This window comes from Rhinatrema bivittatum, chromosome 2 (genome assembly GCF_901001135.1).
Source record: "Rhinatrema bivittatum chromosome 2, aRhiBiv1.1, whole genome shotgun sequence".
NCBI lineage: Eukaryota > Metazoa > Chordata > Amphibia > Gymnophiona > Rhinatrematidae > Rhinatrema > Rhinatrema bivittatum.
The window spans coordinates 295,520,505-295,536,222 of record NC_042616.1 but is presented as its reverse complement, the minus strand read 5'-3'; the positions used below and the strand labels follow the sequence as shown (position 1 = coordinate 295,536,222).

At 44.3% G+C, this 15,718-nt stretch overlaps 2 protein-coding genes across 2 annotated transcripts in view; one reads left to right on the top strand and one right to left on the bottom strand.

Moving 5' to 3' along the window:
• The window catches only part of CRTAP (cartilage associated protein), a 56,206-nt gene extending 52,610 nt beyond the window's left edge, over positions 1-3,596 (top strand). Inside the window, exon 7 of the mRNA XM_029589649.1 lies at positions 2,691-3,596. Coding sequence (XP_029445509.1) covers positions 2,691-2,744 — 54 coding nt within the window. The 3' untranslated portion in view covers positions 2,745-3,596. The remainder of the gene's footprint in view (positions 1-2,690) is intronic.
• Positions 3,597-6,947: 3,351 nt separating this feature from the next.
• The window catches only part of SUSD5 (sushi domain containing 5), a 368,081-nt gene continuing 359,310 nt past the window's right edge, over positions 6,948-15,718 (bottom strand). Inside the window, exon 8 of the mRNA XM_029587083.1 lies at positions 6,948-12,743. Within this exon, the coding sequence (XP_029442943.1) occupies positions 11,464-12,743 (1,280 nt within the window). The 3' untranslated portion in view covers positions 6,948-11,463. The remainder of the gene's footprint in view (positions 12,744-15,718) is intronic.

Below are 15,718 nucleotides of genomic sequence, written 5' to 3'. Positions count from 1 at the left end.
GTTCAATCCCACTGGTCCAGACTGTAAGAGAGGATAAAGAGACAGAAGGGGGGCAGAGGTCTGGCAGCTGGGAGTGGATTTCTTTTTCAGAGGCACACAGTGGCTTTACATAAGAACATAAGAACATAAGAAATTGCCATGCTGGGTCAGACCAAGGGTCCATCAAGCCCAGCATCCTGTTTCCAACAGAGGCCAAACCAGGCCACAAGAACCTGGCAATTACCCAAACACCTAGAAGATCCCATGCTACTGATGCAATTAATAGCAGTGACTATTCCCTAAGTAAACTTGATTAATAGCCGTTAATGGACTTCTCCTCCAAGAACTTATCCAAACCTTTTTTGAACCCAGCTACACTAACTGCACTAACCACATCCTCTGGCAACAAATTCCAGAGCTTTATTGTGCGTTGAGTGAAAAAGAATTTTCTCCGATTAGTCTTAAATGTGCTACTTGCTAACTTCATGGAATGCCCCCTAGTCCTTCTATTATTCGAAAGTGTAAATAGCCGAGTCACATCTACTCGTTCAAGACCTCTCATGATCTTAAAGACCTCTATGATATCCCCCCTCAGCCGTCTCTTCTCCAAGCTGAACAGCCCTAACCTGTTCAGCCTTTCCTCATAGGGGAGCTGTTCCATCCCCTTTATCATTTTGGTTGCCCTTCTCTGTACCTGAATAATCTGAAACCCACAACCCCCCCCCCAAAACTGTGCCTCACTTTCACTTTCCTGGGATGCGCAGGCCCACGTGGTCCTGTTGGGAGACGCGCCAATACGAGGGCGCTCCGGTATTATCAGCAGAAAAGTATTTGCTGCCCTTAGGGGCGGAGAAAGCTGCTTGTTTTAGTCCTGCATTCCGGACAAAAGGATGACAACCTGACGCCGGGGTGTAAATTACACTGGGATGCCAAGCTGTCAGCTCTGGGGAGACCTTCATTAACTTCCTCCCTTCAAATGTTTCTGATAGAGGAGGGTGCAGCTGCCTTCCTGTAACCTGGCCAGCGGTCTTCAGGCCGGGCATTTCCACGCTGTCACCAGGCTCCCTCCTAAAATCGGGGCCCTCGGGTGCTTTCTGTACCAATGAGGATGGAATTCTTTCACAGGTCTGCGGTATAAAATCTGTCTGCTGCCGCCGCCACCACCTTCTCCTCCTCCTGCTCCCAAACGGTTGCTGTTTACCACTTGGAGGATGACCACCAGCACCGCTTTAAGTGAGAGGTGGCAGCCTGAATTCTTTCTAGGCTGTGACGCCTTTTATTGGACTAATGCAAGCATTTAAACGATGTTGACGTCATTCAGGATCTTTGACTGCATGGACCCTTCTTCAGATGTGACTGGGTAATGGCCAGGAGCTCTTTTGCTGCTGTACCCTGCCCTTGTACTTCTGTCTGTTCCTTCTGCACTGCCGTGAGTGGGTCCTCACATTTTAGAAAACAGTAAATTGGCCTACAGTCTTTACGTAATTATCGTGTAGGTTCCCCACTGAGCTATGTACTTCTGATCCCCTACATCAAAACTATAGTTAGTGCCGGTAAAAAAAAAAAAAAAAAGAATGACATCGATCAAAGGGAGTAAAAATGTTCTCTTTGTGTCGGAACATGCAGTTAAGGGGGGACAGTGCATGCATGTGGGAGCTGCAGCAAAATGAGAAGCTTGATAGTGGTGGTGTTTTCGTGAAGCACGAGTGGTGGTGGAGAGGGACAATTCAGGGATTGGAGAGGCAAGATCTGGTTCTGCCACACCTGCTCTGCCACTCCTCTTGCTTCAGGTTTCTTTGGTTTCCCCCAGTCCCTTCCGGTGTTGATGGGCATCCACAGCAGCGCTGTGTGCTTACCCATTGCAGTGCCCAGGGGTTCAGCTGGAGGCATCGGGTGCTGTCTCCAGTTAGCAGAGGTGCTCGGAAAAGCTTGTTGCATCGTGGGCAGCTTTGACAAGGAAAGCTTGGGATTTAGTTGCAAAGGTTTTTCCTGACCTGCCCCAGAGCTATCCATGCAGGGCTGCAGAATTAGTTGTTTTTTTTTTTGTTTTATTTTTAAATAAATGGTGGTTAGAAGTTTAAAGCAACTCATCAATTTACTGCCTAGAAGTAGCTTTCCTTTGCACTACCACCTTACTGCCTCAGTTTTAAGTCCGCTGGGCTTTTAATCTGCAGAATTCCTGAGCCATTTGAGTGGGTGAATATCTAGAAATATTAGGCCCAGCTTGTTTTCTCATTCAACAAAAATGGTCTTTGGTCTGGCTCAGGGGGTGGGATCAAGGAGTTCAGATTTTGTTTTATGGAGGTTTCACTCATGGGTTAATTTTTGCATATCTCCTGAATTTGTAAACAAAAGGCAGTAGCCCTCCAAGGAGCCCTGCAATCTGTTTGTAGGCCCTGGGACAGGCTGGGAATGTAGTCAGTATCCTTTGAATCAGGAATGACGACAATTGGAACTAGTCCATTTCCAGTTTTGAAGATTGGCCTCCAGTAAAACTACAGGGCACTAACTAGGTGAGTCAGTACGTCCAGCACCACCTGGGATGTTGAGGGTTTCTGGGAACCTCTCTGGCAGCTGCGCTCTTCACAGAGTGTTCTAGCCTCCAGCTTTGTGAATACCGTCGGTTCCCATCCAGGGCGTGCAGTAACTTTTTCTCACAGCGACTGGCTGCAGAGCTAACCTGCATTCTGCTTTTTTTTCTGCCTTGCCAGGGAGAAGTGGTGGAATATCTGGACGAACTCCTGGAGATGGAAGGCCGCAGCTAACCGAGATGACAAAAAAAAAGAAAAGACTAACCTAACAAAAGCGAGGAAAGCTCTCCAAAATTCTTCTTCTAGCATGTCACCCGTTGCGTGGTGGCAACTTGGGGAGAAGGGGTGGGGAGGTTTCCAAGCCCCTCCTGGAACTTTCCGGCAGCCCATGCTACATGGATCTTTGTCTTCTGTGTAAGAGACTGGCGCCCCGCCGCACTGATCTCATCATCTATTCTGGTTCACCTTTTTATAACCAACAACCTCACCGTTTACAGGGGGTGGACTTTTAATTTCTTTTTCTGCTGCCCTCAAGCAGTCATGATATGGTTGGTCATGTCCTTATTTTATTTTCCAGGTACTCCTCCTCCTCCCCCTCCACCTTAGTAGTGAGGCCTAATTTTTAGAAAACATCCCTTCCCTCCTTCCCCACCTCACCCCTCGTATCCCATTTTCTGACTTTGCCGGCGGGAAAGCCTGTTTCATGAGTCAGGGCCTGTGCGGACTTGGTTTCTGCAGTGATGGGTATCGTGGCAAGGGCCGAGCGACCGTGGCAGAGCTTGCTCCAGAGCCCCTTCATCGAGGCAGTGAAGGGAGCGCTTGGCCCAAGGCCTCCTCCCAGAGCCTATTCTGAGCCACTCCCATATAGTGATGCCGGCTGAATTTTCTGCTGCAGAGTTTACAGCCTGCAGGAGCAGCCAGTGCCTCGCTGCCCATCCCCTTCCCCCACCCCCAACCATGCCAACGAAAAAGGACCTAAAGGAAGAACAGTTCTAGCTCACATAACGTCCATTTCAGTGCCTATGAGAGAAAGAGAGAGGCAGATCCTGTCTGCCACGTATTAATAAATTGTTTCGTACAGCGATGCTTAAGATGCCTATTTATTGTGCAGGCTGCAGAAAAAGTATTTCCTTTTTATTGTAATGTATTATAGATTGCTTATTTTTATTACTGGTTTCTTGTTAAATAACACAGCAGAAATTCTACAATCTTGCCTGCCAGCACTTCTTCCTGCCTGTTTTATTAAATTTTTTTTGGGGGTGGGCGGGGTGGGGGAGGACAGCGTGTGGGTAAATATATTTGCCATCATAAAAGGGCAATATATATATAGCTGCTTCAGTTTAAAACCATAAAAGCAGTAACCTTTCTAAACCATGCAGAACTGACTACTGCGCAAGCAGAAAGGCTGCAGCTAGGCCGGAATCTGTTGATTGCAAACAGCCCGAGTGTTTATGATGGATCCCAGCAAGGGCAAAGAATTCGCCAGCAGCACTGGAAGTACACTCTAAGGTACTAATGTGAGCCATAAAGCAAAGCTATTTTCTTTTGAAATTTAAAAAAAAAATTAATAATGAATCTTTGGGGACAAGTGGTAGGGAAGCCAAAGAAAACATTCTCATTTTGTAATGTTTGAACATTGAGCCTTGATGCAGCTTGTAGCGGGGCAGTGAGAAGAAATCCACAACTATAATCGTTCATCGCAGCGGCCTGGTCGCTTGCCCGGTCATTTCAGAACAGAGCCGTTCCACCACCACCCCCACTGACTCCACACTGAGTGACCCAGTACAGAGCATTGAAGAGAAATACAAAGGAAAAAAAAAAAAAACAGATTAAACATAACTGCTTAATAAGAGAGCCAAAGCCTAAGCCAAGCTCTCTTTCTCACTCTCTCACGTATGAGAATCTGCCGTGGTGAATGGATTATCTTTTCTGTTTATCCTTTTTCAGCCTGAATCCAGCATTGATTCATGTATAGGGAATGTATTTCTGTTGAGTAACTTGTGATTTTATTTGAAAGTTTTATCCAAAACATTTACATGGCAGTTTTCAAAGTGATGTAGTGGAATAACTATACTAAATCAGAAAAAAAAAACCTCTTGATGTGAGAAAAGAAAAAATAATATATACATGTAAAGATTTCTCACAAATGAGACTTATAAAGGCAAAATTTACTGTAATAATAGCCCAGCAACCATCATAGTGCACAGGGTTCCAACCATCATAGTGCACAGGGTTCCAGAATGTATGTCTGGTAACCTATAAGAGCTTCTGCTTCTCTGTGCTAGGAGATATAATCATGGGTGTCCAGACGGTGTGCGATTCAATTCCTGCCTGAAAGGGAACTAGAAACAGGACTTTGAAGAGATCGCGATTGCATTCGCGGACCTGTGAGGAACCCTTTCCACACGCAAGTCCATCGCGGCAACCAGCGGAACTTTGCGGCAGCTTGTTTTTTGAGAAAGCTGTCTCCGCAGCACTCAATCACCTACTGTCAAGCTAAGTATCACTTCTAAATAAGCTATTCAAGTAATCAGCTTTACGAGAAATAGAGAGACATAGCCCTAAGCAACTGATGATTATATCTCCTAGCACAAAGAAGCATAAGCTCTTATAGGTTACCAGACATACAGTCTGGAACCCTGTGCACTATGATGGTTGCTGGGCTATTATTACAGTAAATTTTGCCTTTATAAGTCTCATTGTGGAATAACTATAAGCATTTGTGGAATAACTATAAGGTGGAATGACCAGCTCTCAGAAGGCCTAAAAGTACATGGGGATGTTCACAAGGCCCATCCTGTTAGCTGGTTTAAAGCTTTCTGGGGAAGTAAAGAGGGATGCACTTTAAAAAAAAAATTTTGTCAGAATGCATGAGCACTGTGTACCCCCCGCTTCCCTACCCCACAGAAATAGCAGATGCAGAGTCCATGGGCAACGCCGTATGTGCATACCTTGCCATGGATTTCCTAGAGCAAAGCAGCACCCGGTAGTTTCCCATTGAAAATCTGCCAGAAGGTACGCGAGTACAAAACTACCCACAATCCCTTGCACCTCACGGGCCTACTTGGAATTACCCTCTATTATTTTAGTCTTGGATAACCTCACCCCCCTCCCCACCCAGGGGGAGCACTGGTAGTCTAAGACCCAACCCTAAGAGGACGGTCAGCTGGCCCCCTTGCGCACATTAGCTGGTCCTTGCACCGAGCAGCGATGAAAGAAATGTTTCTTAAGAACAAGACTGCCCTGCGACGACCTGGAATGTCAGGCCCTGAGCCTCATGGCTAAGGTATGTCTGTAATTGTATTTTTTTAGCACCCCCCCCCCCCCCCACGGAGGAGAAGTCTGTGAAACGGAGATGGGAGTCTGCCCCTGAGGAACGGGAGGCACATTCTGACTTCTGTGGCAGCGCATGCGTTCCTCTCCTGTACATGAGATGGACACCAGCTTGGGGCATGCAAGCGAATTGGCCCCCTACGTAGCTAGCTTCATCTATTGCAGTTGAATGGCTGCATTTTTTTTTTTGCTTTATTTGAAGATGGGCGGGTGCAGTTCTGCTCTTACCGCGTTACATGCTGCACAGGCTAGTAGGTGTGAGTTCATACATGCCATTGAGTAAAACTGGGACTCGGTCAGCCTGGTCTGCAAGAAGGGAGCCCCAGTGGTAAACGTTAATGACAGCACTTAACGCACTGGAGCACGTCTTATTATCTGCTCTGAAGGCTGATTTGAGAACCAACCACAGCAAACATTTAACGGAAAAGTATCAGAGTCTGGGGGAAATAGCCGGTTAACACTTTAGATGATAACTTAAATTTAAATTGCGATATCTTGTAAGCATTGCTCAAAGGGCCAGAGTCAAAGCCTGCTTTTTTTACATTAGCGTCCTACTCTATGTGAACAAAAACACGTCCATTTTCGCTTGTATTTCTTGGCTTTTTAAATTTTATTTTTGCCTTTTTATTTCATAACACATTCTGTTAGTTTTTACATTTCCTGTAAGGTCCACAGTTAGCCTACTGTGACATGCGATGTGCTCGGCCTCTTGCTGTGTTTAGCTTAGTGTAGCTCTGTCTGACACTGGTTGAAAGAGCCCAGCCGGACTGAGCCCACTCGCGACAAATCCCAGAGCCGCATCCTGTGCAACCACACGGTAAAAAGAAAGTTAAAACGGTCACAGATTTTTTTTTTTTTTTTATATAATCCATCCAACCACCCATTCACGTCCACCCAGGCTTTAAATGGCAGTGTGCCAAGTAACATTCACCGTGGGTTTAAGCCGGCGCTGAAGTCACAAATTTCTGTATTTAAAACTGTGACTCCTAAGTAACACTTAAGTGATGGTGGGATCTGAAATGATTTTCAGAGCATGCAGGTCAGTATAATCGAGGAAAAGCAAATTATTTACAAATTTGTACACTTCTCATCCCACCATGGCACTCGCTGGCTTCCAGGATTAAGGCTGTATTCCTTCATGCTGCTCAATCGGTGTTTTTTCTTTTAATTTTTTTTTTTTTTTTACAGTTCTTTAACATTCCTAATGCTTTAAGCTAGCACGAGTTGCTGTTTTCTCTTTCCTTTTGCATATTGCGGTGGTGGTGGCGATGTAACTCCTTGAACGTTTAATGTGCCAGGCGGTGCAGAAAGCGTAGGTGCTTTGTGTGTCCTTCTTGCAGAGGTGAGGAGTGGAGCCGCACAGTTCTGCCTTTCTGATTAGGCCAAGTGGCACCTTCCTGGGTAATGCATCCCTACTGTTCCTTCACTCTTCTGTGCCTTTGTTTTTTTCTTCTTTCATATGTTTTTTAAAATATTTTAAGTAGTAGCAGCCCCAATGATTGAAATGCCAGCAATCAGACCCCACAAAGACATGGGGAGGTCCATTTTCAAAGGTGCACCCAAAGCATGATTAACTGAATTGAGTAGGTTTCTCAGCTGTGACGAGTTTTCTCCCCCCTGCTTCCCTGCCCTCTTTATATTCTTTCTGCTCCCCTGAAAGCAGGCCCAGACAAGTACCCTCATTGGGCCGAAGGGGCATCGCCTCCAAGCCTTTCGCTCCTTGCCTCCTCCTTGACCTGCAGGAGTGGCAGCCTCCTTTCCCCTCTACCCCCTCACTCCCAGGATCAAGTAGGTTGCTTGTACCCCCCTGCTGGGTCCAAACCGAAATCTCCTACCCTCCTCTCACACAGCACTGCATATACTGAGCCACGGGGCTGACCTACTGAGCTTCTAGACCCTGGGTAAATCATATCCCTATCGAGCTGCCCGAAACAAGGTCACTGCCCCCATCCCTCCCGCATGCACAGGGAGAAGTAGTTTCGGAGACGGCTCGGCAGTGTTGGAAAATGTTACATCGTTGACTCATCTGGCATAGAAAAAGTGCTGGAAAGTGAGAAAACTATGCCCATGAAATGCAAGGAAAATTATAAAAATGAAGGCCTATGTGAATCAAATTTAAGGCAATATCCAAAATCATTAATAAAAGACCTATTTTCATATAAAGTAAAAAGCATAAGAGCTATTTTGGGAACTGTAAATCTTAGGAGTTTTTTTTATATGTGCTAAGGCAGTGTTAAATATTAATTAGCCAGTAGCAAAATAATTAAGACTGGAGCGCCAAAATACCTTTAGCCCTAAACTTGCTGTTTTACAGCATTTGTTTTAATTGCTCTGGGCCAGATGTTCCAAAGGCTATTTCTGATTTTTAGCCAGATGTGCTAAGGACTCCGTGGGAAATGCTTCATACATCTGGCTGATGTGCTTTGAGCTGTGTGCACTGCAGGGACCCTCTGAAAGTGTGGAATACATTCACTGTGTTAGACAGCCAAAGGTTTTAGGATTTTCTGAAACACGTTTTCTATGTACATTTTGCTCCTTAAACAAAAAAACAAAGAAAGAAAAAGAAGACAACATGCACAATTGTGAAAACAGAGTCTGTGATTTTTTTTTTTTATGGTGACCACATTGCTCCATGTCAATGGGGAGCTATGTCCTGATTTTATTCTCATTGCAGGCATGTAGTCTTGGGTCTTCTTAATTTCAATCTATTGAAATCTATAACCCGCTTACATCGCCGAGGTTCAAAGCAGCTAACATCAGAAAACAAACACATTCAAAAAAATACATACTGAAAACAATACGTAAACTAAAGGCGCTCTGCCCAAATAGAAAACAAATGGCTTCTTGGTTTAAGGGACTGTAAAAGCCTCTCTACACAGAAAAGATTTTAAGGCCTTCTTAAAGGATTTCTGAAAGATCACAGGGCGCATGGGATCAGGCAGAGAGTTCCAGGAGACTGGCCCAGCTGCCGAAAATGCTGTCCCTCCTGATATTCAAGTTTCCAACTTAAGTGATGGGAACCTCAAGAAGGCTTTTCCTTCTGATCTCAATGACGGAGAAAGGGCCTGGAAACTTTGAAAACTGAGCTCACCCAGCAGTAGGGAAACAAGAACTACATCTTGAGGCCTGCCCCCGCCTCATGACATGGAGTTATATGGTCACCCTAATTAGAACATGCCCTGTGTTTTTTGGGTTTGAGCAAGCTTTCAAAGCAGCCCAAGGATTTCGTAGAATAAAGAGGCTATGATGTTACTACATTTACAACAGGTTTTGTCTTAAATCTTGCGCATGGATCTCCAGTTCTCTAATTTGTGTATTTTTCTTTTTCCCCCAAAGGATGTTTGTAGTTCCCCAGTGATGCAGGAAAGAGAGATGTGGTTTAAAAACTACTTGTTGCTTTTCCGTTCCGAAGGATTCTGGTCACCGTGGCCTGCCCCCAGCTGTAGCATGTCGTGGGGGCATCACGAGCAGCGTTGCTGCTTCAGCAGACACATGACCTGACAGATCATCATACTTCTTCTCCAGCCCCACACTACACTCCTTTGAACTAAAAGACCAAGGCCCTTTAAGAAGATACATACACATTTTTTTTGTTTCACTCACAATTCCTGAAATAGAAATGTGCAGGCAGCTCCTCAGCCTGAGAGGCATTTTCTTACTTCTGGAACGGTCTTGTTCCAAATCCCGGCCTGGAATCATTTTCCTAATGTACCAGCACAGCATGGATTCACTCGTGTTTCTGTAAATGTTTCCCCTAAAATACAGCTGATCCCTAACCCCCCCAGATGGGGGATCTGCCCCACCCGGCTGAATCATTTGCAGTGCTCTGTGCTCTGTGCTCGGTTCTCCCCAGCGGTGGTAAGAGAGACATCATTTTCCTGGTGAGGCGTGCACAGCGTTTATTTCATTTTCCCCAGGAATTTATCAGTGTTTATTAGGGCCAACAAAAACAGGAGAAAATTATTGGGGGAGGGGGAGGAGTCATTTTTTTTCCCACTGATGTCTCCTGGTTTTTTTTTTTTTACTTTGTTGTAATGAACATGGTTACGATCCCAGGGAAAATAAAATGAAAACTGAAAACAAAGGCCCCTAAGCGTGCACTTCCTTTTTTGCTTAATAATTGGTGTTGGAATTAGCCCATTAGACGAATGCATCCCTAGCTCCTTTAGTTACAGTTGTTACGGATAAGCTTGCTTTAACTTGAGTCTTGCTTTGGTTCGCTCCACTGTAAGAGCTGTGCGCTTTCTTGGTCATACATCCACTCTTGATTCTAGAGTCAGCAATTAAATACTGGCTAATTAACATCCTGTATCTAATACTGTGCCACAGAGTGACAAAAGATGAGTCTTCAAAACGACAGGGTCTCAATAAATTCAGCTCAGCGGACAACGTAAAAAAAAAAAAGAGTGGAAATGAGCCCTGGCTGACACTAATATTAATACTGCAAAAGCAGTTGCTCTCTTATGCTTATAGCCCCCTAAAGAAATGTCCCATAAAGCATGCATTGGGTTGTACTGCTCCATGTTGATTGCTGGCGTGCAGACATTGGCCGTGTTTCAGTCTGACAGCTTTTATTTGAGCACGGCGGCTGTCCCTTGGAGAGGGCATTTGTTATGCTACCTCTGCTGCATTTTTTTTCTAATGCAGGCAAGGTTGTGTTTTGGTAACAAAAATAATTCACATCCCAGGGCAGTGCTGAATGAGGACTTAGAAAAATTAGGGATTTTTGCACTGTTGTTGAATTCTGCATCATCGTTAACACTTATCAGGCACGCAACAAAACTCAAGAAATTATTGTTCACGCTTCTCCAGATTCTCCCCTCCAATTTTCATAACGTCCAGTGGTGTTAGCTAGATTATTTTATCTTGTATCTTGGTTCATGCAAAAAAATAGGGCTGTCCATGTGCTAACTGGATGCATCATAAAGTTCATTTGCTCTTGATTTCTCTTGCAGAAACATTGGAGCTTTTTGGTTTAAATATTATCTCAATTCGCATTGGGCAGCATTAGTTCCGTGAAAGGGCTAGTTATATCAAAAAAGGTATTTCTTTTCCCAGTGAGCTACAAAAATATGATCTTACGAAGAAACTAAAAAGCAATTAAGTACCTAAAAGGTTAGTTTACATAATTTGAAATCCTTATTTTTAAACAATTCTGCCAGTATTACTTTTTTTCTCTAAATGTAAAATACATTAGCACTCAAGTATTGAACATCTTCATTTATCTGTTTCACAGGTTCACAGATCTTTCAAAAATCTCTCGGGTAACTGCCCAAACGAAGATTTTGTACCTTTCTATCTTTGTTGGTCATAGGCAAACAAAAACTACTGGTATTCCTGACCAAAACTGAAGATCTGCAGTAGTCCTGGCACTTGCGAAAAGCAGTTCTTGGTCTGATGATAATTTGTCGATGCCAACAAAATGAAAAAATTGTCTCTATTTATGCTACCAAATACATTCTACTTTGTAAAGACAGCTCCAAAAGGCTTTCTAATCTGAACGCAGTTTCTTAAGTGTCATAAATAGGCCAGGCAGTGAAAGTTAAAAATAAAAATCATTCTGTACCACCCAGTTCAGTGTCTTTCTAGTGTCTCCGAAAAACAACAAAAAAAAGACAGCTTATACTTTCTGCATTTCAATCTGTTGATGGTGTCTAGTTTGACCTTTGCCATTCAATTGATAGACGGAGCTTTTCTGCTGTCGTTTCTTGTAGCACCACACAGCTAGTATTGTTGCTAGCAATAATAAGCATATAACAACTACGATGATAGTAATCATTGGGCCATTACTAGATCTGAGGCAGTCACCTGCCACACAAGGTTCAGAAGAAGGCAGAAGTGTCCCTCTGATTCTACCAGTGAGGTCATCTCCCTCACTGGCTCCTTCAAAAGATGATGCATCTGTAAAACTATCTGAGATACCTACAGTATGTCTTTCAGTTTCTGAGGGGGTCCGATACGTTGTTGTCTCCTCCGGCTCTGTTGGAAGTGGTATGTGATCCACAGGCCTGACTGTGTAGAAGGTATGCATGATGGCAGTGGGTGCCGATTTAGTGTGCTCGGAAGAACCTGTCGCTGCAGCAGATGCCTCTGTTGTGAGCCCGTGAGGTGTACTTGGATGATATCTCATCACCTCATCCACTCCTTTACTGGTGCTGACGTTTTCTGGACCACTTGTGGGGGTGAGTGGCTCTTGCCCCACTTTGACACCATAGTCCAGCATCCTTGTTGGGGCAGCCCAGACGGTGGTTAAATCTCTGTCCAGAGCTGGAGCAGGATGGACTTTACCCATCTCAGCATTATAGGGTTGCTTGGTTGTAAGGATGACATCTTCATCTGTTTCCAGCGGAGCATCCGTTTTTTCTGCTCCCTGCCCAAAGTCTTGAGTCACAGGATAGCCATCTAACCAGGACTCGTCCGTACCGGCCATGACATCTTTTGCAGAGTTGGTTTCATTCACCGTGGAGGGGCCAAGGGGGAAATCCTCATTTTCATAAATCATTTTGGTTCCTGGTTCGGTATAATCTGTTTTCGCTCCAATGCGGTTGTCGCCATTAGAAAACTGGGCTTTTGTGCCAAAGTCGGTTTCCTTCTCTGATTCAGGCTCACTGAAAGCTTCTGAAGGAAACCAGAAGAGGTGCTTCTGGCTCAGCAGTGATACTGGAGACTCAGTTGGTGTTTTACTTTCCGTTTCGGTGGATTCATATCCCTGAGTTTCCCCCTTGTCACTTTTTAGCCCAGTGTCTTCCAATAAAGAAAAGTCTTGCTCATCTTCTTCCTCTTCTTGTCCCTCCTCCTCTTCTGCATCCTCTTCTCCATCATCTTGATTGGGTTCAACAACTGGCATCGTACTGTGATAAGGAAAATTATCATCATAGTCAATATGGGCCTCCGTCGCATCTGGAAGAAAAAAAAAGTGAATTTGTTGTGAAACGAGGCAAGTTGCTGGAAATAAGAGATTCAGCATTATTTAAATCATGTCACGGCTAATATGGGATTGCTTTCATTCCTCTCGGTATTGGGCTTTTGGAAGCAAGTCTGTAAAAAAAAAAAAAAAAAGATGTCTTTTGGTTGCTTACATGAGGCTGCTTAGGACTTAACAGGTCATTTCTACATAGCTTACTAACTAAAAATCACTTTTGTATATGTTCAGTTATAGCAGAGTATAAATGCAGGGTGATTCTAGCAAGAGCTGCTGTTATCAGATAAGGCCCATCCTATTGTTTAACCATGCCACCTCTTAAAGGATTCATCCTGAATGTCACATTCAATCACAGTTACCTTTCTTCAGTCAGAAGACTGATTTACACACATTCCTTTCATGTAGGAAAAGTAAAGCTGAGCAGACCCTCTATCACAAGGAGGCAAGATTGCAGTTACACCAACAAGGGGCTCTGATGGTACTCTTATCACTGCATTCGTTAGGGCCGTGCTTCTCAGCCTTTTCAAGCCCCACGTCACACCTACATGAACAAAAACGTTGTGTGGCACACCAGCCTCCGTAGGGCAAGCAGTGTGGACAAGGAGAGGATTCATACAGCCAAAAGAAGGGCAAGGGAAGAACTGAAAGCCTCACCAGTCTCTCATCCAAATTTTAAAAGAAAGGGAGAGGGCAAACACACACATGAACGCCTCACAGTGGGGCCAGTTCCTTCTATATTCAAGTGCAGGAGAAGGGAGAAGTTGGTATGTTGCTGGCAGATGACTTCATAATACACCTTGGCTGCCGCATGTGGCTGCCAGAGCTTTTACTGCTGCTCCCATCCAGTGCTCGGTCCACAGTCTGTACTCAGCCTGGAGATGACAGAGGCTGGAAGGAGTGTAAGGAGAGAGGTCAGGAGTGGGAAGAGGCTGTGTGCGCTGTGTGTCCTGCACAAAGCAGGGCTTAAGCTCTACCAAACTTGATGGCTCATGCTGTAGCTAGGAACAAATAGGTATGCGTTTAAGAGCCACTCTGGGTGACTCTTGTTGCTGTGAAGTGCAGAGAGCAGAACCCACATGCTGGTCTGGATCTGAGCATCAGGCAGTGGTGACTTTTCCGTGGTACCCCTGATCGGGTCTGAAGGCACACTGCTTGAGAAACACTGCTTCAAGGGGTAAGGGGGATGCGAATGATTCGGAAACATTTGCAGATGCCATCTCTATCACAGTAAATTGTGACATCGCCGACTGGCATGTGAAAGCCCTTTAGCTGTTAAAGAAAAGTTGGTGTGCAAGATGATGAAAGTGTCTGTTAGAGGATGCCTTTAACAGGATCAGTAATCCTGCTTTTTGCAGCAGCTCTCACCTAACCAGTTTGGTTTTCAGAATCTCCATGGTAAATATACATGAAATAGATTTGCATAGAGTGGGAGATTCCGTATGTGCAAGTCTGTCTCATGCATATTTATTATGGATATCCTGAAAAAGAAACCAGTCAGGTGTATTGCCAGGGCAAAGTTGAGAACCACTGGAATGCTGTACTGAGAGACTTTCTATTCTGAAACATACATATATATCTGTGTGTAATGAACATTAATGGAATCTGTGGCGACTGCTGCAGAATGTGGGTATCCCCACTCTACCCACAACACAGGATCATTACAACCTCCACACTGTCTCAAAATCAAGGGCTCTGTTTTAATTTGTTCTTTGCTACCTTCAGCACTGAATTGGCTTGCCTTTTTATCACATATGGCTAAAAACATACTACAAACCCATATTTAATACTAATGAAGGCCACAGTGAGTGATGATTGGTATGATAAGGACACAAATAGTAATGCTAAAGTGAAATCTCCTTTAGTTTGATTTTGCTTAATTTTATTAAAATTCAACTAGGTTGCCACATGGCCCTGTTCAGGTTTTCTTGAGCTCATTTCACTACACTTTGGGATTTCATGCTGTGTAATGCAGGGGCCATCAAACTCTGTTCCTTGAGGGCCTGTATTCTGCAGTTATGAACATGGAAAGATCCCTACGTGATCCTATTATTCAGTTACTCCATTTAGTGTGAAAACAGTGCTATGGAATACAGACTGTCTAACAAGGTCTTAGAATGTAATGAGGACAGCTTTTCAGCACAGAAGATGGACACATCTACTGGTGGCCTGATCCTCGCTAATAAGGACTGACGTGGTTGAGAATCTAGAAGTAGATGCAATCTGGTTGCAACCAATTAGACAGACTTCATGATTTCAAGGAAAAGAAGGAGAGAACACACAAAAACAAGTAAAATTTAAAAAAGCTAACTTTAACAAGCTTAGAGGATCCGTAGGTAAGTTCCTATGGGAAGTAAAACTACAGGAAAAGAAAAAAAAACAATTTAAGACAGCTGGTTGTTCTTAAAAGAGACAATACAAAGAAATATCACAATTGCATAAAAAGGCTAGGAAGTATAATAAGAGAGTAGAGCCAACCAGACAATTTGATAAGTGAGCCAAGCCAAAGTCTAACAGCCAAGCAGAAGCTGAGTTGAATAAACTGAAACAGTAAAAATAAGCAGGCAATCCAGACATAACTGATGTCCTTGCTTACCCTCGCCTTTGCCTCCCTCCACCTTACTTTTCATCTCCACCCTCTCTCCTGCTCTTCTTCACCTCTCCTGCTGGAATGTGGTGACCACTCCCTCTGTCATTGTAGTCAGTGATCTAGGGTTCCACTGGGCCTCACCAGCCATGGCTCTTCTTCCCATATTGTGATACGGGCTTCATGAGACTGCAGTCACCCTTCCTTCATCTGTGGGCCAACTTCCTCAATGTCCATATGACCTGAGCATTAATATCACAGGCTTGCAAAGGAGCAGAGTAAGTATATCGGGGATGCAGACTGAGTCTGATCTGGGTTGTTGTTTGTAGATGCAGGATTTGAACCCAGTCTTGTGTTTACCTAGGCAGC